The sequence below is a fragment of the Heloderma suspectum genome, chromosome 3 (genome assembly GCF_057233095.1).
Source record: "Heloderma suspectum isolate Gila_16-S chromosome 3, 16-S_ref, whole genome shotgun sequence".
In the NCBI taxonomy this organism is placed as follows: domain Eukaryota; kingdom Metazoa; phylum Chordata; class Lepidosauria; order Squamata; family Helodermatidae; genus Heloderma; species Heloderma suspectum.
The window spans coordinates 51,423,431-51,447,770 of NC_139460.1; the positions used below are offsets into that span (position 1 = coordinate 51,423,431).

The window sequence follows — 24,340 nt, forward strand, 5'->3', positions numbered from 1 at the left end:
AACAGCAGCTGTCCTATAAGTTGAGCAAGGCTGGCTAGAGAGCACCCTTAGGCCATGGTGGCTAGAAAGCACATATTTTCATTGCCAAGTTGCTGGCCAAAGCTAATGCTGCATTTGTAATGCGGCAATGTATGTGATACTGAGCACATTACAACTGATTTTATTACCCAGGCCCAGGCTGGTCCATACTAAAGCAGCTTATAATATAAACAGATGTAAGGTTATGAGAAAAGGCAAAAATTGTGAGGAGATGAGGAAGGTGTATAGTTACAGCAATAATATGAGGTCAGTATGAACACACTTGCATCTGTGAGCTTATATCCTGTGAGACGGCAAGGGAAGCTAGGAAGATTTCCAGACCCCAGAAGGCTGATTTTCTTTCAGTACCATCCTCTCTCAACAAGGATGCCAGATGAAGAGAGAAATAAAGGCCTCAGCTCACATAACATCCTTCACAGGAAAGCTGTGAGAAGGGATAAAAGAAGTGTGTGTGTGTGTGTGTGTGTGTGTGTGTGTGTGTGTGTGAAGGGGTAAGGTGGGCTCTTTCAGTAATAGGGCATAGAACTGGTGTATAGATGTGTGACCACTATCACCTCAAGCCTAAAACATGTTTAAAAAAATATGGGTAAACCATGCAGATACTGTTTTACTTTTTAATTCTAAAACAGCAATAAGATTGTAGATGTGCTTTTGTTATCCTGCATTTCTCTGCTGGTGTTTGGCAAAATAGCATACTCTTCTTGGAATTTTGATTAGAGTGAATTGCCTTCAGACATGTCGAGATGGCAGTTTCTCCTATCATCAAAATTCATATGCTGCATTAACTAATGAAAAAATTAACACCACCTCTGTGTTTGTATCACCAACAGTCCCAGGCGATTAACATTTGCTGACAGACTGCATAACTGAATTTGTGTTGCAGCAATACACCAACAATAGCGGGGAAAGGTACTACAGTAACAAAGAGGAACCAATGGAGGCTGGACTTTTGCAGAACACTCAATTTTTGGAATGTGCCAATTTTGCTTGTTGTTGTTGTTACATTTCTATACTCCCCCACAGCCAAAGCTCTCTGGGCAGTTTACAAAAGTTAAAACATAAAAACACAATATACAAAGTTTAAAAACCATTTACATAAAAGCATACGGACAATATATACAAACAACATATAACTAAAAACAATTTTGAACTAAAAACAATTTTTTAAAAATCCAACAATAAAACAACACAGCTTAAACCAGCACAGCTTATAAACAGTACACAAAAGTCAGCAAAAGGAAAAAGAGTTCTAAAAAGGGAAGGCCTGCAGGAATAATAGTCTTTAATGACCTTCAAAGACCTTCAAAGGTCTTAAAGACCTTCAAAGAGGTCAGCAGGTGCATTTTAGCTGGCAGGTCATTCCACACCTGAGGGGTGGCAAAGGAAAAGGTCCCCTTGTGTGTGGCTGCCAGTCTCACATTACGCAGCCTCAGCAGATAGCCCTCAGAGGACCTTAGGTGGCAGACTGGGATGCAGGGGAGAAGGCGCTCCCTAAGGTACCTTGGACCTAGACCATGTAAAGCTGTAAAGGTAAGAACCAGCACGTTATATTTTGCTCAGAAACAAATTGGCAGCCAGTGTAAAGATTTTAAAACCGGTGCAATATGGTCTCCACGGGATGTCCCAGAGGCCAACCTGGCTGCCATATTCTGTACCTGATGAAGTTTCCAAACTAAATATACAGGCAGCCCCAAGTACAGAGCATTAAAGAAATCAAGCCTAGAGGTTACCAGCATGTGCACCACCATTACCAGGTCCACATGTTCCAGGAATGGGCACAGCTGGCATATCAGCTGAAGTTGATAACAGGCACTTCTCACTGTTGCCTCCACCTGGGGTGCCAGGAGCAAGGTTGGGTCAAGAAGCACCCCCAAGCTACGAACTTGCTCCTTCAGGGAGAGTGCAACCCCATCCAGAACTGATTGACATACCTCAATACCTGAATTAGGACCTTTCACAATGAGCACCTCTATCTTATCTGGATTCAATTTCAGCTTGTTCTCCCTCATCCAGCCCATTATTGACTTCAGGCAATAATTCAGAGGAGTCATACCTTCCTTGGATACAGATGTAGATTTGGGTGTCACCAGCATACTGATAACACTCAGTCTCAAATCTCCTGATGATCTCTCCCAGTGGTTTCATGTAGATATTGAACAGCATCGGGGATAGAATGGAGCCCTGAGGGACTCCACATAATAGTTCCTTTTTTGAGAAACAACTATCCCTGAGCAACACCATCTGGAGCTGTCCTGAGAGAAAGGAGCAGAACCACTGCAGAGCAGTGCCCCCAACCCCCAACTCCCTCAGGTGATCCAGAAGGATACGATGGTTGATTGGCTCCAAAAGAATCAACAGGGATGCACTCTCCCTATCGATTCCCAGGCGAAGATCATCCACCAAGGCGACCATGGCAGTCTCAACTCTGTATCCCACTCTGAAGCCAGTTTGAAATGGGTCCAGGTAATCAGTTTCATCCAAGACTGCTTGGAGTTGAATGGACACTGCCTTCTTGGTTACCTTGCCCCAAATGGTAAATTACTTACTGGCATATAATCATTGAAGTCTAGGGGGCCAAGGGAAGACTTCTTCAGAAGCAGTTCTTCTTCAGAATTGCTTTACCATCTCTCCTCCCTGTACTACAAGCCAGGATGGGCAGGGAAGGGATCGAGAGGGCAAGTTGTCTTTTTCACCAAACCAAGCTGCTTGTCCATATCATCAGGAGTCACAAGCTGAAAATGATCCAGTTAAATTGTGCAAGCAGAGTTGATGGACACCCCACTGCTGATTTCTGTCCCCATGACAGTGTCCAAGTTGGCTTGTATCCAAGAAATTTTATCCACAAAGAACTCATTAAAGGCATCACAGCAAGCTACCGAAGTTTATAAGATTGGATTCAGTTGCGGGGGGGGGGGGCTGACTCAGCTCCCTAACCACCCTGAACACCTCAGCTGGGTGCAAGTTTGCAGGCGCAATACGTGTAGAGTAGAAAGCTCTCTTTACTGCACATATCACCACCTCATAGTTCTTCAAATGATCCCTATGATGTGTCTTGTTGGATTCAAGTTGAGTTTTCCACCATCGGTGCTCTAGTCATCGTCCTTGCCGCTTCAGCTCCCTCAGTTATACTGTAAACCATGGAGCTTGTTAGGAAACAGGTGATGTCGGGGGTGTTTCTGAGCACAGGGAGTGGGATAGCCATTCAGATTCAGAAGGAGAACCATCAGACATGGGGGAGGTGTTTTCCCAGGCTAGTCCAGATATGAGTAGGCCTGCTTCTCAGGTTACAAACACACAGATGGCTGAGCCTGAAAATACCTCCTCACCCCCCGCCCCCCGTGAGAGGCAGCAAACAGGAGGTTGACCTAATAGATGCCAGGTGCAGGTGCAGAGCAAAGAGAGAGAAGGCAGGGGTGGAACTTAGATGGTCTACCCAATTGGCCTTGCATGAAAAGCTGCACTTAGAGACTTCACGACAAGAGAAGGACCTCCCTCCCTTAAGTTAGGCTAGTGAGATCACCTCTGTCTTGAAACGGCGGGCAACTCTCATAAATTCCATTTGGATCCCCTGAAGTCATTCCTTTTGTAGACAGAGAGTTCTCTGAGAATTTGCGTCTGTATGACCCTGTGAAGTAATGGATTAAAAGCTGTAGACTGAAGCCTCTCATCTGTGTATGTTTGCGCATTGAAGTGAAGTGGGGGCTAAGGGGAATCCTGACCAGTAGGAGAGGATGTCTAGGAGCAACCGTGTCAATAACCCTGGTCAGATATTCGTTCCACATGGAGACCAGGGACTTGACAGGGTTGGTGGTGGCACCAGCCAGGAAACCTCCCAAGGCATTTTGGAATCGCACAGGATCGATCAGCCTTCAGGGGCAGACCATTGTAATTGGTCCTCCACCCCTGCAGAGGTGGGTAGTAGCTGTGATACCAGCCCTGACCAGACAGTGATCCATCCATGACAGTGTGGAGACAGATAAAACCTCCACCCACGGATCATTCTCCTGATTGGAACAAAAGATCAAATCGAACATGTGTTGGCCCTTTGACCACCTGGGACAAACCCATGGTTGTCATGGGTTGCCATGAACTCCTGAGCTGCACCTGGCAAGCTGTACCTGAAGGGGATGTTGAAGTCGCCCAGGAAAAAAAGCCTCAGCGACTCCACGATCAGCTCCAAGACCAGCTCTGTGAGCTCAGTTAGGGACTCTGTTAAGAGCAGAGTGGCCAGTACACTAACAGAATCCCCACTATCCCTAGTCCTGAGGCTGAAGTATACACACTCGATGTGAGCCAGTTCCGTCACAGTGAGTCTGGTCAGGGGGATGTTATCTTTGTGGACCAATGCTATGCCACCTCTCCGTCTGCTTCTCCTTACCTGCTCTACCAGAGTATCCAACTGGGAGAAGCTGCACCCATACAGGCCTGCTTATTTCCCCCAGCCAAGTCTCTGTAATGCATAGCAGGTCAGCCTTTTCATCCAAGATTAAATCATGGATGGTTGCAATCTTATTCCGGACTGACCTGGCATTGCAAAGGAGCAGGCAAAGATTTCGCAGGTGGCTTGGCCCACTCCCCAAGGTACTGGGGCTGACAGGGCAACCAGAAGGCTGGATAAGAACATAAGAAGAGCCATGCTGGATCAGAGCAAGGGTCCATCTAGTCCAGCATTCCATTCACACAGTGGCCAACCAGCTGTCGACCAAGAACCCACAAGCAGGGCATGAGTGCAACAGCACCCTCCCACCCATGTTCCCCAGCAACTGGTGTACATAGGCTCACTGCCTCTGGTACTGGAGGTAGCACATAACCATCAAGACTAGTAGCCATTGATAGCCTTTTCCTCCAGGAATTTGTCTAACCCCCTTTTAAAGCCATCCAAACTGGTGGACATCACTACTTCCGGTGGTAGTGAATGCGCTGTGTGAAGAAGTCCTTCCCTTTATCTGTCCTGAATCTACCACCAATCAGCTTCATGGGATGACCCTGGGTTCTAGTATTTTGAGAGAGGGAGTAAAATGTCTCCCTGTCCACATTCTCCACACCATGCATAATTTTGTAGACCTCTATCATGTCTCCTTTTACCCTCCTTATTTCCAAGCTAAACAATCCCAGCTGTTGTAACCTTCTCTCATAGAGGAGATGCTCCAGCCCCTTGCTCATTTTCTGCACCTTTTCCAGCTCTACAATATCTTTTTTTAGGTATGGTGACCAGAACTGTACACAGTATCCCAAGTGTGGTCGCACCATAGATTTGTATAGGAGCACTATGATGTTGGCAGTTTTATTCTCAACCCCTTTTCTAATTATGCCTAACATGGAGTTTGCCTTTTTTACAGCGGCTGCACACTGGGTTGACATCTTCATTGAGCTGACCACCACAACCCCAAGATCTCTTCCTAGGTCTGTCACCTCTAGCTCAGATCCCGTCAGGCTATACTTGAAGTTGGGATTTTTTCCCCCAACATGCATCACTTTACGCTTGCTTACATTGAACTGCTTTTGCCATTTAGATGCCCATTCTCCCAGTTTGGAGAGATCCTTTTGGAGTTCTTCACAATCCCTTTTTGTTTTAACCACCCTAAATAATTTGGTGTCATCCGCAGAGTTGGCCACTTCACTGCTCACTCCTAATTCCAGATCATTTTTGAATAGGTAGAAAAGCATTGGTCCTAATACAGATCCCTGTGGGACCCCACTATTTACTTCCCTCCATTGGGAGGGAAGAATGTGGGAGAATTTACCATTTATTCCCACTCTCTGCTTTCTGTTCTTTAACCAGTTACTGATCCGTAAGAGGGCCTGTCCTCTTATTCCATGACTGCTACGTTTGCTCAGGAGTCTTTGGTGAGGAACTTTGTCAAAAGCCTTTTGGAAGTCCAAGTAAATAATGTCTACCTGATCACCTCTGTCTAAATGTTTATTGACACTCTCAAAGAACTCTAAAAGGTTATTATACTTTGCGGAAGCTGCATTGATTCTTTTTCAGTACGGCCTGTCCTTCTATATGCTTACTAATTTTATCCTTAATAATACCTTCAACCAATTTACCCGGAACAGACGTTACGCTAACCGGCCTATAATTTCCCAGATCCCCCCTGGATCCCTTTCTGAAAATTGGTGTTACATTGGCCATCTTCCAGTCCTCTGGTATAGAGGCCAATCTTAGGGACATGTTACATACTTTGGTTAGAAGATCAGTGTCAGGGTGGAAACTGAGCCGATAGAACCCCAGAGGAGTTCTGATTCTGAGGAGGATCAGCAATCCGTGGGAGAGGAGTCAGCTCATCCCTCACAGGCACAGCAGCTGGCAGAGATTCCTCCTGCTGGCATTCCTGAGATAGACAGTGATCCTAGCAGTGAGAAAGTGTGGGAGAGGGGCTTGCTAGACGCTCGACGCAGACGCAGGGAGCGACGAGCGATGAAGGGCGCGGAAAGGAGGCGTAGCGCCCGTTTGGCGTGCAAGCAACGGCCGCCTCCCGTGGACCCAAGGGAAAGAGGGAGGATCTCTCCCTAGCCCATAAGTTCAGGGTCTTCAAGTGATTCTCCTTCAAACAGGGATCAACTGCCTACTCGGAGCATAGGCTACTCTGCTCTTCATTGCTTAGTCGCTGGTGATTAGCATCTAAAAGAGTCATTAAGTTGTAAAAAGATTAAAGCCTTGAAAAGAATCCTTTCATCTGTGTCTTGAGTTGGCTATTGGAGTGTACTGAAAGAGGCCGCTAGGGCGCTCCTGATAATCAGCAATTTCATATTTGAGTTCTTTAAGAACTCTAGGATGGATACCATCTGGGCCCGGTGATAAGCTTTCAATTTATCAATAAGGTAGAGAACTTCTTTTGTCACCACTATTTGCGTTAGTTCCTCAGACTCCCTTCCTGAAGCATCAGTTCAGGCACAGGTATCTGTCCTATATCTTCTGCAGTGAAGATGGATGAAAAGAATTTATTCAGCTTCTCTGCAGTCTCCTTGTCCTCCTTCAGTACTCCTTTAACTCCATTGTCATCCAGTGGTCCAACTGCCTCCCTAGCTGGTTTTCTGCTTCTGATGTATTTAAAGAATTCTTTATTGTTGGCATTGAAGTTGTTAGCAATATGCTCTTCAAAATGCTTTTTTGCATCTCTTATTGTCTGCTTGCATTGTCTTGGATAGGTGTAAGATACCTGCCCTCCCTTCTCCTATGGGTTTTTGCTCTGCCAACACCATATCTCCCCATGCCCCCCACCACTATTATTGCCTCACCTATACACATAATGCTGACTTTGTCTCAGAAAAGACATCAAACTCAGCAGCATTCAGCAGAATAAAACACAGTCAAGCACAACATCCCATCTCTCACCTGGAATGCACACCTAACGCTCCACTCTGATCTCTCACCTGGGGGGGGGCACAATTCAATACCAGCAGGCTCTCACCCTGGGGTATAAAATCACTTCTCTCTCACCTTCAATACTTAACCTATAAAAATAATAAAGAGCCTAACTGGAAAGACAAACAAAACACATCCAAAGGCCACACACCCCCAACCTCCAGACAACCCCCCCAAATCCCCTCGTCACTCCCCACAAGGGGAAGAGAAAGAAGGGAAAAAAGAGAAGAGAGAAAAACCGAGGGATATGGTCCTCGCCCTCGCTGCACCCTGAAGTGGCTCCCCCAAAGGGGGAGCATCGTATTGGCCACGTCACCAAGGGCACCACCACCCACATTGGCTTCCCTTAAATCCAGGCCTCCTGGAGAGAAAGCCAATGGCTGGATGTCAAACAATCCCCAGGGAACTGGGTCCTCAACTGTTTCAGGGAGCCAGAAATGATGAGCCCTTCCCAAGACCAGATAGGCTGCTGTAGCAGTGGTGAAGGAGCAGGAAGTTGATGCTGGCCAGAAGAAATGACTCACACCTGCTCCTCAGATGATTCCCCTGCTGCCACAGTTCTTGCGCTGCTGGGATGTTGCTGATTACTAGTTGATAGACTGACATTTACACAAGCAGACAACAGCATGGGGATCAACACAGTGCCTTTTCTGGATCATAGGAATCAGGTATACTAAATAGATGCTCCTGACACTTGAAAACTCCATCTGGAAGCACTCTTAGGCACAAACTACAATTGATGAGGAAAATGTAGCTGCCACCAAACCACATCTTCTCCCTGTATCTTCCAAGGAGACATGTGATGTGATGTCATCATGCTTAGAGTTTTTCCACGTCATTGGTTGCTGCTTGTGCGTTGGAATTCTGAACCTGATGATGCCATATCATCTGTTTTCATTATGTAAATGTTCCCAAGGAAACATAAAGGGGCTGGTCTCAGTGGGAGCCATATATTCCTCTCCCTGTATAGGACAGAAGCTGAAACATTTGAAGAATCTAGCTATTTGCCCCATAAACATTGCCTAAAAACACCCACACTCTTTCATCAACACTGAAGAGACAACAAAAATGAACAGGTAAGGTGATTACTTCAGAAACAAACTGTAGAGAAAGTTGCTGGTACTCTTCTGTAAAGGGGTCACTCAGCTTGTTGGTGTAATTCTCCTCTGGAAGAAGAATGCTGAACTCAACCATCTGTTCATGAGCTGGTTTTACCAGTTTCTCGTCGTCTCTCTTTATCTCATTGTTGGTCTGAGGAAAAAGAAACAATTTTATTTAGTGAATTGAGGTCAGACTCTTTTGCCTCACAGGTAGTTTCTGCAGCAGATTAATTAGAATGAATACCCTGTCCCCTTCATGCATTATATACATGAAAGGGTCCTCACACAATTATCGGACATTGGTTCTGCACTGCTGGCCTCTCCCCCAGGTTGCTCAGTTTTTCTCATCCCCAACCCCAACATCTGCGCATTAGGTGTGAATGTCTGCTGTGGGAAAGCCTATGTGTGTAGATCTGTATGCATGTAGGCCTCCCCAGGAGTTCAAACTCTGCATGGTCAGGGTTCCATTTCTCAGTGGAGACTATATGTGTAAACTTTCCTCCTGCAGATATCCATGCCTAATTTGTAGATTTTGGGGGCAGAGGAAGCCATGTGACCTCAGGGGTGGGGCTGATGGTGTGGTACTCATGTTAGGACTGCTTCATGCATTCACTGTAACTAACATCTAACTTATTTCTGATGTAAGTTGCTTTCCAAATGTATATCCCTCAGGTATTGGAATATGGTTGGAGATCAGACCTTAGTTCCATTGATCCATGTTCCATTGCTAGAAGCAAACAATATATATTTATTAAGGGGTACTTCCAGATGGTGAGCTCCTAGCACTTGCAAGGAGAAGCCATTGTGCAGCAATTCCATCTTTTTTTTTACCTTAACAGATTTTCTGCAGTAAGGCAAAAGACATAAGAAGTGGTGGGAAAATACGGGAGGATTAAAAGCAGAAATCGTTGGTGTCTGGACCCCCTTGAAACTTCTGTAGAAGAGGCAGGGCAACGGCATCATAAAAGCCTAATTTGGAAGCAGCCAAAGACTTGAAGAAGGCATGGAAGAGGCATTGTTTTGCCCCACCATTATCTGTGGTCATACAGTTTTTGCACGTTTGCGAAAAAATACAAACGCCTGCAAAACCTGTTTACTAGAAGTAGAAGTGGGGTGAGGAAGATATTGGGGAACGGTGATGCTGAAGGTATGGAGGGACTTATTGGGAAGTAGGAGTGCTGAGTGGCTGAAGAGAGAGGAGCTGAATCAAGGGGAAGTGGGTGTGGGTTAGGGGAAGAAAAGGACCACATTTTCCTTTCTTTCATACTGTTGTGGTCATATTGTATTACGACTCTTTGATAAGGAATGTGCCAGGGTAGAGGGCTGGATTGGATCACTTTCATCTCCCTTCCAGACTTTTCAAATCTATGAAATACTGCTGAACCACAAATGAAAATAGATCCTTCTAAAGAAAGAACAGGATTTTCGTGAGTGCCAGTCCTGAAGAGCTTGTTACACATACTTCAGGGTCTTCACTTTTGTCAGTGGTTCTGTTTGAAGGACTCTCAATTGAAACCACATCAGGAGGTAGAACATTGGCAGCTGCATCTAAGGAGGAAAACAAGTGTCACCATACTTTAGCTAATTAAATACTTGCTAGATTGTAGGATATTGTTATCTCCTCTCTTTCACAGCACCTAATAAATAGTGCGGGAGGGGGGGGACCTGAATATAATGGCCTGAAAGAGATATCAAGTCAAACCCAAATGGTTTGGAAATATCCATAATTTTTTAAATAGTGGCCATTGCAATTCAGTGAAACTACATCAGGCATTTTGCCTTACTTCTATTATTTGCTTTCTGGCAATGTGTCAGGAACACCAATGATTCAAACTGTAATCCAGTGGACATATGTAAGCTGCAGAAACACAAATATGGACTTACCCCACTGCAAAGCCCTCTGCACAGAAAAAATCACCCTTATTTTTGATATGGCTAGAGCTCCTTTGTACCAACTTCCATGAACAATGTACCCCCCCACCAAAGCCCAGAGGATGCCATGCAAAGGGGTAGACAGGAACTGGGCAATCCCATGAATCATCCAGCTCATTGTTAATTGAAAACATCAGTCTTCCCATCAATTTACTAAGAAGTAAACATATGAAGTAGAACAAACCTCTCAATGTGGTAGCATCACTAGCTGGAGAAAATGTTGGCATCCCAAAACTGAAAACCAAAGGCAACAAAAAAAGATTTGTAAAAATGGGATTAAAGTTTTTCTTTTCAGAATAATCTTGCCCTTATGCAATGTAAGCCCTGGGGACCTTTTAGCAAACTGAAAAGAATAGCTGAATAAAGTTGTCATCATCATAATAGCCCTAATTTACCATCATTGGCCATTATCCTGGCCATCTTGCTGAAGCAACCCTACTTGTGTTATAGCTCCACAAAGCTATAGCTCCACACTTGTACCTGCTGGTTAGTGTTTGTGTGTCAGGATGTGTCTGGGTGGGAACAAAATGGAAATAGAGGAAGGTGCCATCCCTATAATGGTGATCATGCATAGCAGATGGTCCACTGTGATGGGGAGAGGATCTTTCCTGGAGGAGAAGGCTATCAATGGCTACTAGTCCTGATGGCTATGTGCTACTTCCAGTACCAGAGGCAGTGAGCCTATGTACATCAGTTGCTGGGGAACATGGGTGGGAAGATGCTGTTGCGCTCATGTCCTGCTTGTGGGTTCCTGGTCGGCAGCGGGTTGGCTGCTGTGTGAACGGAATGCTGGTCTACGTTGACCCTTGGTCTGATCCAGCATGGCCCTTCTTATGTTCTTATCAGAGTGATGGAAGAGCTAGATGGCTACATGCCATCCCCCTCATAGATCCCTCCCCAACTCTCGAGTTCCTGGTGGCCTGGCTGTTGGTAAACACCAGGTTGGTAGAGGATAAGACCTCAGTCATCCGTGATTTGATCATGGATGAGGGAGCTGACCTGGCATGCATTACTGAAACTTGGGCAGATGAGCTGGGTAGTATAGAGCTGACCTAGCTTTGTCCACCTGGATACCCAGCGCAGCACCAGGCCAGGCTGGAGGGCAGGGCGCAGTTGCCTTCCTCTTGTATGGCATTTAGGGTGAGTGTATAGGAGGTAGTGGCTCCTCCACCTCACTACTGCTGTATTGCACCTATCACTCTCCCATGGTGAGGCAGTGGGCAGGAGAGCAACTGGTGGGGATTTAGCCCACAGGGAGAGGGACAGTGAATGAATAAGTGGTGTTGGTGAAAAGGACACAGAGCAGTAATAGACTCAGTTTAGCAGTGGGCCTCTTGTTGGGGCATGAGCCATAGCAAGTACTGATCCATGCAGAATGCTGGTGCTGGACTTGCTTTGATGACACTTTCATATTAAAGATTTTTCAGCACTGTTTTTGTAAGCAGAAATTTAATGAAACAAATAGAAAACCACTGGAAAACAGCGAGGGCATGTGTATGTTTGTGTGGGAATATATGAGAGACCTCAATCTCTTTTAGGAGATTTTGTTAACTTAATTTGGTAAGGATATTTCACAGCCCCAAAGATGCGGGATAGGCAATATAGAATTTGACCACACACACTTAGCAAACAGTGTTTAGACGTATGTCTCATTGTTATCAGTGGAAACTGATGCCAAATATTTTTTCAGTGCAATATACGGTTTTATATCTACAGGATAGCTTTTAGAATGCATCCTCTGGGCTCATATATATACAAAATCGTTTGTTGGATTATAGTATCCATGGAAGTTGCCCAATGATCGTTCACATTATTGTTTTTGAAACATTTTAAGGGAAGATTTCCATATACACAAAATCACTGTAGTCATTCCAAAAACCACCATGTAGAATCCACAGTATAGATTTGAAACATTATTCAAAACAGACCCTAAGCATTATTAAGGATCACAGCCTCAGATGATGTCAGCCATTAAGATAGAAGAGGGAGTCCATGAGCACAATGAGATAGTACCAATATAGCTACTGTTCAATTATATAATGTGTAATTCTAAGTTTTGTGGTATTTGTTGTGAGTATATAACTGGAGCAAAATGGGATTCTTCAAGGCCAGATAGAACATTCTTGTGAGTACGATATAATGTTATGATGTCAACAAGCACTGCATTTCTGAGGATGGACCTAATGGAGATAGTATGTGGGGGAAAGTATCAGTTCTGTTTTTCAAAAAATGCAATTTAAATTTATTAATTTTCCATTTCTTGACAAATAGAACTGCAATTGCATGATGTGTGATATGATGAAGACGTGGATACCACTATCACAGTTCTGAGAGTGGACCTTGAAGCAAAAAAGTGAATATAACATTAACTAGTGATGCTTAACATTTTGGGAGGCCAGTGGGAAACGTCAGAAAATTCTGCCATTACTGACAAAGCTCAAAAAATACCATGTATGTACATTTTATGTACAGTTTAATATTTTACAAATATACAATATATATAAAATTATAGTTCCTGGCATTGCTCCTGAGAGAGAATTTACTAGAAATAGGAATGCAATTAAGATCTTCATGTCAAGGAGCTGGTTCACAACTAGGAATTTGTGAATCCACGAATTGTCCATGCAAGGTGGGGTGCAGGCCAACATCATCACCGCATATAACCTGGTACATTCTGTCATGATATTGTGATATAGACAATTCCCACAATCTTTCTATCATGTTTCTGAAGTGGGAGAGTAACCGGAACTGACTTATGCCCCCGCTGATTCTTTTCCACCCCACCAATTACCTTCCGCAAGCCGTGGATCTGTCTGCTTCTGTTGTGCAAGTGGGACCCACCACTTACACAAGGGAGATTTAGCGCTTCCTAGGAGAAGCCCCCAAACAAGCAAAAACACTTGTTTCTGGAAGGAGGCAAGCCACCGGAGCTCCCTTATGCGAGCTCTGTCAACCTGCCTCCTTGCAGAAACAAGTGTTTCTGCTTGTTTTGGATTGCCCCAGAACCACTAAACTGCAGTTACTCAAGGGGTGGGGGCCACTTGCACAACAGAATTGGTCCCATTAGATTCTGCCCATTATTTTTTAATGACGTATGCCTACTGTTACTTCATATACATGGTTGTGGGCATATGCACAGGTCCACATCCCACCAAGCATAAGGGATTGTTCGATTTAACAGCATGTGAACCAACTCAAGGGAAGAGATTTCTATGTATTTTACCATTCCTTCACATATAGTCTGGATGGAACTTTGGACTTGAAAGGGCTGTCTGCATTAGGAATCCAACGCAGCATCTTCTTACAGCAAAGAGGTTTCACAGCTCTGGGATCATAGGAAACTGCCTTATACCAGGTCAGATTATTTGTGCATCCAAACCCAGTATTGTCTGTTCTGACTGGCAGCAGCACTTCAAGGTCTTAGTCAGAGGACTTTCCCATTTCTTGCTACCTCATACCCCTTTAACTGGAAATATCAAGAATTGAACATGGGACCGTGTACATGCCAAAAACAGGCTCTATCACTGAGTTATAGTACCTCCCTCTCTAGGCATCATTTCTGTTTTTCAGTTGCTAATACAAAAAGGACACGTTTTTATATTATCTAAATCTAAGAAGCCATAATCTAAGCCCATTTACTCCATGTGTTTCTTATGGTACAAGGAAAAAATAATCCTTGAGTGCCATTTTTCTTGGTAGAAAGGTGGGGTACTGTGACATTACACGTGTATATATTATGAACCTGTGATTATATATGTGTATTAATGTTATAACTCTATGTGTTTATTGTGAGTATACCTATGGTGAGAGTGAGATGAGTGACAGAAGGTATGGTGTATTTCATATATGAGATAATTGGCTGAGTGAGTGAGGGGGGTGGCAGGGGTGAATATAAGAAGGTAGCTGTACTTGTGTAGAACAGATAGGGGTTTGATCAGATATGGATTAGATGAGATAGGATTTGGATAGGGTATGTGAAGAGATTGATTGTGAAGAGATAAATTGTGAGGAGAGCGTGAAGAGAAAGAAAGAGTGTCTAGGATTTGTATGTATGGGTGGATATACATACATAGAAGCTTCAAAAGTTACTTAGGGCAGGATCCTGTTGGGATAGTCAGCCACCTCTGCACTCAGAGGCAGCCAACTATCCAATGCAGGGTGGGTGGAGCATGGAGGTGATCCTCTCCTCTGCGCTCCAGCTGCCCTGCATTTGCAGCTAGAAAGCCAATTTTGGCTGGCTAGCTGGGGATGTTGGAGTGGGGGGTGGGGGGAGGCTGAACAGCACTAGGAAGCATCATAATGATGCTTCTACGGTCCCCTTCCCACCCCCGGGAACGCCTCATTTTGCCCGCTCTGTGCTGTGTTTATGAGCGTGGAGACGGGGAAGAACCGGGCTGCCTACAGTGGCAGCTGAAGGGGTGGGGAGTATGGTTTCTGGGAACCAAGCTCGGAGCCCTGGCTCCAAGCTCAGTTCCCAGAAACTGAAAAATCCTATGGCCATCTAGACACTGCCTAACAGCCATAGAATTGTTCTCTTATTTACTGTTTACCATCTTAATGCTGTAAATAATAATCATTTCTTTGTTTTATTAGATCCTATGCCTTCTGCTCTTGGCTATAAAAGGGTAAAGTAATAAAGGGAATAATACAGGTTAGAATAAAGCCAGTGTGACTTCACACCTTACAAAGTAAAAAAGGATTGGACCTGAGCCTAAAGGTCCTGGTGGCAATGTTACTGTGTGTGGGGAAGGTGCTGTCTCCTGTGGGAAAGAAAGGCCTTACTGAAGAGGTATTCTCAATGGTAGTAGGCAGGAACGCTACAGGCACAAATCAAATCAAATAAATAAACAATTTCCTAATGGCAGCCCCTTAATGTTTTTTCTTTGTCTACTCAAAACTCAGTGAATATTCTACCAATGCCATAGGAGAAGAATTTTTATAATAAAAAATGAAACCAGTCATAATAAATTCTTAATAATAATAATTTTATTATAATAATTTTATAATAATTTTTATAATAAAAAATGAAACCAGTTGATGGCTTTGTAGGCCCCTTCCAACTCTACTATTCTATGATATGCATACTTAATCCATCATGAACTCTGAAGAACAGCTTTGTGGTGAGATTCACAAATTTAGGATATGTTGGAATGGGAGACTGTGGGAACACGGTTAGAGAAGGACACATAATGTGCGTGCGTGCTCCTTATAAGCCCTATATGGATGTTCAGACTACACATATGAGGGCTAAATGGCGGCGGGGGAAGCACACATGAAAGCCTCACCCTCAATGTCCCAGGGTGTACAGGTGCTTCTAAAGAGCTTTGTGTGTGTGCTTTAGTGCTAAGGTCTGCAGGGTGGGGGTGGGGTTGTAACCATATTTGGCTGAACACCCTTAAGTCTCCCTGCGATCAGGAACCCTGTGTGAGGAGCTGGACATGTGGAGATGTTGGGATGGTTTGCACAATCAAATAATTTTAAGACACGGTGGGTTGCAGTGCGTGCAGGCAACCATTTTGAATATTCAAGCCACGGCCACAGCTTGTCGTGTCATCCGAACCTGCGGACCATGGGTTATGTGAGGATTAAACAACCCTGACATAATCTTAAAACAGGCCATGGGCTCTGCAAGGGTTGTTTAACCCTTGCATAACCCACAGTCCCCGGGTTCAGATGGTATAACAAGCCGTGGCTTGAATATCCAGGATGGTGCCCATGGGTGGCTGAAATAAGCCATGATGAGCCGTGACAATCAGGTGAACCTTGTCGTTATAGGCTGGGCTTGTGTGCATGCCCTCACACATCATATTTTCAACCCTTACATGTGCTGGCTAAACACCTGTCTAGGCCTATGTAGGGACCCCTTTCACATTTTACTGTGGAGGGAAATGAGTGAGTTCCACTTCAGACATTACAAAGGAATGTCAGATGCAGGAAATGAAGGCTTTAGGGTTTTAAACATTCAGACAAAAACACAACCAGACATGTTTAAAAACTTTTAGTATTAAGCAATGTAATGTTATATTTGAAGTCAACATCCTGAAAACAAATCACACAGGAAGCGACAAGACCAAATTTATCCCTAAATATAGTCAATGATGTAACCTCAGGACAAAATATGGGCTATTTATGCTGTAATCCTATACTCATTTACCATTGAACTCAGTGGGACTTACTCCTGAGTAGACATGTATAGGATTGCACTGTTAATAGCCGTAGTTTATCCCTTGAGAGTTCAAATATATCACATAAATGCCTCATTGGTTCTTAGGGGACATAACAGGCCACAAACACTTGACTCTCTTGCAAAATGGGGATTCCCGTGAAATCCCAAACCATAACATAGAGACCTCCAGACATTTTTGATTATGATATTCAAAATGAAATTACTACCCTTTAAATTAAAATACTGACAAGCACAAGCTTCTTTTTTATGTCACTTAACCCTTGGTTCAGAAAGCATTTATCTACGATAGAGCACAAAGCAGGGGAATGGAGAAAGATTTTATCCTCAGTCACACCTGTGCAACCCAATGACCTCAGTGAGAAATATTTGGTCCAGGAGATCCCTGTTGTAACTTGTAGATAAAAGGATATATAACAATACTATAATATCTATTGCCTACCTGCATAAATGAAGCTCTGGACCAGCATGGCTGGGTATTAAGCAGAATATTAATATATGCATGTATCTGTATATAAGCAGATTTTTTTAATGGAGAACAAGCAATAGAGAACTAAATAACAGTAAAAACAGAGGACTTTGGTCACCTAGGCCTATGTAACAGTTAAGTTTTGGGGCTCTGACAGCCACGGTAATGGACAAAATCCAAGACTGCAGGCTTAGTTCAATAGAGAAGCCACACTTATACTGAAAACCTGAGGTGAATTTGCATATAAATTTTTACAGAGATTTCCAGTCTATAAGGTAAAAAAAAAAAAAATCACTTAATTCCTTCTGTGGTTCGTGTTTGTAAAAATGTTTCGGATATGGTGGAAGAGAGGTATAATCAGAGGTATTACCATCGCTCTATTCAGTTTGCTTTGCTGTGTCAATCTTTCTGTAAGTGCTATTTTCCACATTCTTATCAACAATCTATGGTGTATTCTGTTTTATTGATATTAGTTGCCTTGAGCACTAAAGCTGCCTTTGGTAGAAAGGAGAGATACAAATATAACAACAACAAAATTAAATAATTATTAAAAGGTGAGAAAACACTCTGAATCTGCCATATTAGGTGTATTGAAGACCATGGCAGTCCCATCCAGAGGTTATCAAGTAGTCATTATCTACTCTCTTCAAAAGATTGGAGTGCCAATAAAGAGAGTCAGACTAAACTGTGTTTTTGTTTGGGCTGGCTAAACTAAACAAGCTCTGAAAATGCAAACACTGTTTGCTGATGCAGGTGGAGAAAAGCAACCCTAGCTTCTACCTGTAGTGCAGTGAGTGGCTCAGAATGGGTGGCCAATCAGCAATGCCAGTTGGTTCCCAGGGGCAGGGCCTCTGCAGGTGAACCTGGGAGATAGATTTCCCTCCCTGGTCTGACTCTGGAGTATATAAGGAGGTCCCTCACTAGGCTTTGCCGTCACTGACTTCCTCTCGAATCACTACGGTACTATAGATATAGGCTGGCTGCTCATTGATGGGGCCAGGAAGAAATTTTACTGACTACCACCACTGGGTTTGGGCCTTTTTTACAGTGTCATGCTTGAGAGTAATTTCATTGGGCCCCAAAATATATGTTGCAACATAATGCAACCTATATGCATTACATATACACGTATATCAAAAAGAGTGGACTGAAATCCCTGGTATGCCAAGATTATTGAGAAAATAAATTAAAAAAAAAAGGTAAAGGTGTCCCCAACCAGTCGTGTCCGACTCTAGGGTGTGGTGCTCATCCCCGTTTCTAAGCCGAAGAGCCAGCGCTGTCCGAAGACACTTCCGTGGTCATGTGGCCGGCATGACTGAACACCGAGGTGCACGGAACGCTGTTACCTTTCCCGCCGAGGCGGTACCTATTTATCTACTTGCAATTTCTTGCTTTCAAACTGCTAGGTTGGCAGAAGCTGGGACTGAAGAATTGAGAAAACAGGAGTCTACAAAAAGTAAGCCAATTAAATATTCATCATTTGCGATTTAGCAAATAGTACAGTAAGAACCAGATATGGAACAACCGATTGGTTCAAAATTGGGAAAGGAGTACGACAAGGCTGCATATTGTCTTCCTGCTTATTTAACTTATATGCAGAGTACATCATGAGAAACGCCAGGTTGGATGAATCACAGGTCAGAATTAAGATTGCTGGGAGAATTATCAACAACCTCAGATACGCAGATGATACCACCCTAATGGCAGAAAGCGAAGAGGATCTAAAGAGCCTCTTGTTGAGGGTGAAAGAGGAGAGTGCAAAAGCTGGTTTGAAACTCAACATTAAAAAAACTAAGTTCATGGCATCTGTCCCCATCACTTCCTGGCATATAGAAGGGGAAGAAATGGAAGCAGTGACAGATTTTATTTTCTTGGGCTCCAAGATCACCGCAGATGGTGACTGTAGCCATGAAATTAAAAGACACTTGCTCCTTGGGATGAAAGCTATGGCAAACCTAGACAGCATAGTAAGAAGCAGAGACATCACCTTGCCAACAAAGGTCCGTCTAATCAAAGCTATGGTTTTCCTAGTAGTAATGTATGGCTGTGAGAGCTGGACTATAAGGAAGGCTGAATGCTGAAGAATTGATGCTTTCGAACTGTGGTGCTGGAGAAGACTCTTACGAGTCCCATGGACTGCAAGGAGGTCAAATCAGTCAATCCTAAAGGAAATCAACCCTGACTGCTCATTGGAAGGACAGATACTGAAACTGAAGCTGAAATATTTTGGCCACCTAATGCGAAGAGAAAACTCCCTGGAAAAGACCCTGATGCTGGGAAAAATTGAAGGCAAAAGGAGAAGGGGACGGCAAAGGATGAGATGGCTAGATAGCATCACCGATGCAATGAATATGACCTTGAGCACACTCCGGGAGAGAGCAGAGGACAGGAAGGCCTGGCGTGCTATGGTCCATGGGGTCACGAAGAGTCGGACACGACTCAACGACTGAACAACAACAACAACTCTCGGGTAATTCAAAATTTATGTGATCATCTTGTGGTTTTGCCCTATAAAACTGGCCACCTTACAAGCAATGAATAGCGATACTCTGCATCCAACACTATGGATGTAGTTTTCTTCTCTTCCAACTTGGCAAATTAGGAAAGAATTAGTGTTAGCTAGACATAATCTATTATTATAGCACAATTCTATGCATATTCACTCAGAAGCAAGTCTCACTGAGTTCAATAGGGTTTACTCACAAGTAACTGTGTGTAGGATTGCAGAAGTCTTTATTATAATTTCATAATTATAAAAATTTATAATTGTAATGTTATGGCTGCAATCCTAAACACACTTACTAGGCTTTCCCCCCCACAACACACTTACTAGGTGTCAGGAATTAATCTTGAGCATATGGAGATAGCTAGCAGCTCAGATTCAGAATGGGAACAGCCAGAACCGGGGGAGGCTCCCTCCCTAGTGAGCTCAGATATGGCAAGGCCTTCTTCCCAAGACCTTGGCACACAGATGGCTCAACCTGAAGGGGGGCTCCTCTCCTCCTCCATGAGAAACCAGGTCTCGGGAGAGAAGGAGAGTGAAGGGCATAACTTTAGGGATGCTAGGGTCCATTGCAGAGCGAAGCAGGAAAAGTTAGAGGCGGAGCTCAGACGCTCCTCCAGGTTGGCTATGCGTGATAGCCTATGTAGGAGGGAGCAACTGTAAGGGAGGGGCTTCCCCCTAAGCTAGTCTGGCTGGGAAGTTCTTGTTCAAACTGCTGGCAACTTCTCTAACTTCCACTTCGGCTCCTCTATTGGTATTTGTAATTGTGTGGACAGTGGAGTAGCTGTTTCCTTTGTAGCCTGAGAGTTTCCTAGAATTTGCATTTCTAAAGAACCTGATTGTTAACTAATAAAGTAGCGAGCCTGAAGCCTGGTATCTTGGAGCATGTTGATTGCGAAGGGGGAGGACGAAGGAATGTGACAGTTAGGGATGTACGAAAGTCACTTACCTTTTCGCGGATTCTGTTCATGGGGGGGAGGAGGCGCTCCGTCCCTCCCCCTGGAATCCTCGACGGGGGGGGGAGGCGATCCGGTCCTCCCCCCCGGAATCCTCAATGGCCGGATCTGCTCCACGGTGGCTCCAAGGAGCAGCCGGCCAGGGCCGTCCGCAGCTGGATTTCCGGCTGCGGACTGGCTGGTGCAGATGCAAAAGGCGGCCGCCATAGTGGCCGCCATAGCGGCTGCCATTTGCGTCCAGCCAGGCAGCCGTGATAGGCTATGTAAGTCTTTAAGTAGCCTATCACGGCTGGGCAAAAAAACAAAAACAAAAACCCAGCGTACGCAAATGGCGGCGGCTACAGAGGCCAGCATTTGCATTCCCTATTTTTCGCCAATTTATCTTACGTAAATATTTACGTAAGATAAAACGGCGAAAAAAAGGTGAATGCAAATAGCGTAGTGGGCGCTATTTGCGTTCCTTTATTTTTCGCCATTCTAGCCTATGTAAATATTTATGTAGGCTAAAACGGTGAAAAATAAAGGAACGCAAATAGCATCCACTATGCTATTTGCGTTCCCCTTTTTTTCGCCGTTTTATCTTACATAAATATTTACGTAAGATAAATCGGCGAAAAATAGGGAACACAAATGGCAGGCGCTGTAGCCGCCGCCATTTGTGTACGCCGTTTTTGTTTTTTCTCCTTGGCTTGCCGTGATAGGCTACGTAAAGACTTACGTAGCCTATCACGGCAAAGGCCAGAATGCAAATGGCGGCTGTGGCAGTCGGTCGAAAGACCAGCCGCTGCTGCTGCCGCCAAAGCCACCGCTGGAGTCGCCGCCATCCAGAACATCTGCCCCAGGTAAGTCTTGTCCCGGGGGGATCTGCGGGGGGGGGGCAGGCCGTTCCGCCACGGATTTTGGGGGGCCGAATGCCAGTGCATTCGGCTTCACTGAAATCCGTGGCGGAATTCTCTGCCATCCCTAGTGACAGTAAGTGTTAAGTTTCATTGAACACAGCGGGACTTACTTCTGAGTAAACATGCATAAAATTGCATGATAAATCATTGAAAAATGAGTGGACATGGTACAGAAAAGCACCTTATAAATATTTAAATAAGAAAATGGAATAAGGTATTAAAGTCTAATAGTTCTTTCTGTATTTTTACTTCAATTTTGAAAAAAAAACTTTAGGGCCTGATCCACACAGTTTTTAGAACTTCAGCATCTTTATTTTTATTGTATTATTTGCATTATATTCCCTAATAAAATTATATAGTAGAAATGGTTGTTCCTGGAGTATCTCTTTATTTAAAAAATAAATGAGTCTCTCTGAACCAGCTCAGGGAAGCTGTACAGTTTTTCCATGGGGAAGAATTCCCTACTTCATGATCAAACATATACTATGGGGAAATTTTGAATAACTAAAATGGACGGTACTATGTTAAAAACTTTGGCAGGGCAGGAGAAGGCTATTGTCAGGTTGAGATTTGCACCGCCACCAAGGCACCATCTGATGGTGGTGTTTACTCTCCATGCCCCAAACTGAAACTACAAGTCCTGAAGTTTCTGGGAGGAACAGTTCTTCAAGAATGATGTTTTGGAGCAGGGCAATTTCGGGCAATATGGGGATATTTTAAAAAATATTTAAGACATTAATGCCAATCTGGCTGCCCATCAACTGAGCAGGCCTTCTCTCTCTCTCTTCCTTCTGAGGACTCTCCAGGTAACAGGGAGGAAAGCTACAAGGAGACAATGGGTGAGGGGTATGGGAACAAGTGGGGAAAGAAAATGGGGGTGAAGGGTCTGTGGGGAAGGTGTACAGAAATACTAATATTATTGCTTGCTTCACGAGTAGGCTCTAGTAGTGGCTGCAATTAAAATATAAAATACAATACAGTATCATAAAATCTTAAAGCATACAAGCATTAAAACAACAAGCAAAGACTACCAGAGAAAAATGCACCTGCAGACACCTAGTGTGCAAACACATTCTAGAATGAAGACATCTTGATCAGTGCCCAGAAGGTCTCCAATAAGTTGGCCGAATTATAATAAGTGTGCATGGCCCTTTACATATAACAAGAGGACAGATCCCTGCCCTGAGGAGCTTACTATAGAAAATCAGTACTGGGGAAACAACAGAGGAAGGGGAGGGAAGAGGAGGCTGGACCTTCCTAGGTAGGGAATTCCATATGGAGTGTGAAAGCCCTACAGAGAAATCCCTGCTCCTCATCACAGACTTTAGCACAGCTCCTCTGAAAACCTTAAATCAAAAGGGTGATGGTAAATATAAGTTGCTTCTTCCAGTATCCTAAGTCCAGACCTTTATGGCAGCCGTGTGCCCTACTTTACTGAGGACAGTTCTCTTTTTGAAGGCATCCTGTATTCAAAGGGCAGTCCAATACCAGTCCAGTTTAAACAGAAGCAAACATAAGAAAGGAGTTGCCTATCAACAGTTATCACTTGGACAGCAGACTGAGCAGGCACACAAGTCACCTGTTCAGTCTAAACCACTGTAGTGAAGTGTATTATATTTCTATTTAAATGATAGGGCTTATTTTTTAAATTGCATATATACATGTCAGTTAGCATATGCAGATTTTGTGCAAATCTCTGTCCTCTTTTTTGGTGATGCACAAGAGGTCTCCCTAGGTCCATTTAGAGGCAAGACACCAGTTTATGAAGGTCAACACTCTTGGAGCTTCTCTACACGAGCAATTTATTGCACACTGATGATTGGTCACTCATGGAAATTTAATGGGTCCTTTGCACGATGTCGTCAACCTCCAGAATGTCTCCTGCACTTTTCCCATTTATTCCACTTTCAAAAAGATCAGTGATAATGCAAAAAGGGACATTATTCCTATCTCTTGGCTGTGTGAAATGCTAGTGTAGCGCTATAATGACAGCACCATTTAGTGGCTGTAAATTGAAACACACGGAAACGTATAGAACTTGCCAAGCTAGGGCTTTCCTCGATTCAAACCACAGGTCGGACCTGTAAAGTAGCCCATTGTAATCCCACAAAGAGGTCAACACTCTTGGAGCTTCTCTACATGAGCGATTTATTGCACACTGATGATTGTTCACTCATGGAAATTAGTGGGTCCTTTGCATGATGCTGTCAACCTCCAGAATGTCTCCCGCACTTTTCCCATTTATTCCGCTTTCAAAAAGATCAGAGATAACGCAAAAAGGGACATTATTCCGATCTCTTGGCTGTGCGAAATGCCAGCGTAGTGCTATAATGACAACACCATTTAGTGGCTGTAAATCAAAACACACAGAAACGTATAGAACTTGTCGAGCAAGGACTTTCCTCGATTCAAACCACGGGTCAGGCCTGTAAAGTAGCCCATTGTAATCCCGCAAAGAAACTGAAAGCAGAAAGCCCCAGTAAGGATGCGGGTTATTTGCTTAATGTAGAGAAGCTCTTGATCTCTTAATTAAAAGGAAACTTCAAATCAAGATTAGATAATCTGTGCTTCCCATTCCCCACAAGAGTTTATAGGGGCTTATTTGAATCCCAGGTTGTTATTTTTACAGGTACATTTCTAGTTTTCATTGTAGCAGAAATTATATTTCAATGCATGAGAGCAAAGTTTATGATGTGGTATGCCATACTGAATATATTACAAATTCCTCCTTTAAGTTTTGTTTTAATATATAATAGCCCTGGGCACCATTTTATATTTGAATTTTACATGCTGAGACACAGCAGGATAAATGCCTAACAATAAAATTAATATTTTTAAAGCCTTAATTTCATACAGCTCCTTAATAGCCAAGTCTCTCTATATTAATGA

General features: G+C 43.8%; 1 protein-coding gene across 1 annotated transcript in view; it reads right to left on the reverse strand.

Moving 5' to 3' along the window:
- Nucleotides 1–24,340, reverse strand: part of IMPG2 (interphotoreceptor matrix proteoglycan 2) — a 90,708-nt gene that overhangs the window by 22,179 nt on the left and 44,189 nt on the right. Inside the window, exons 6-8 of the mRNA XM_084843210.1 lie at nucleotides 10,625–10,674; nucleotides 9,971–10,056; nucleotides 8,498–8,659 (exon numbers count right to left, since the gene is read on the reverse strand). Coding sequence (XP_084699336.1) covers nucleotides 8,498–8,659; nucleotides 9,971–10,056; nucleotides 10,625–10,674 — 298 coding nt within the window. The remainder of the gene's footprint in view (nucleotides 1–8,497; nucleotides 8,660–9,970; nucleotides 10,057–10,624; nucleotides 10,675–24,340) is intronic.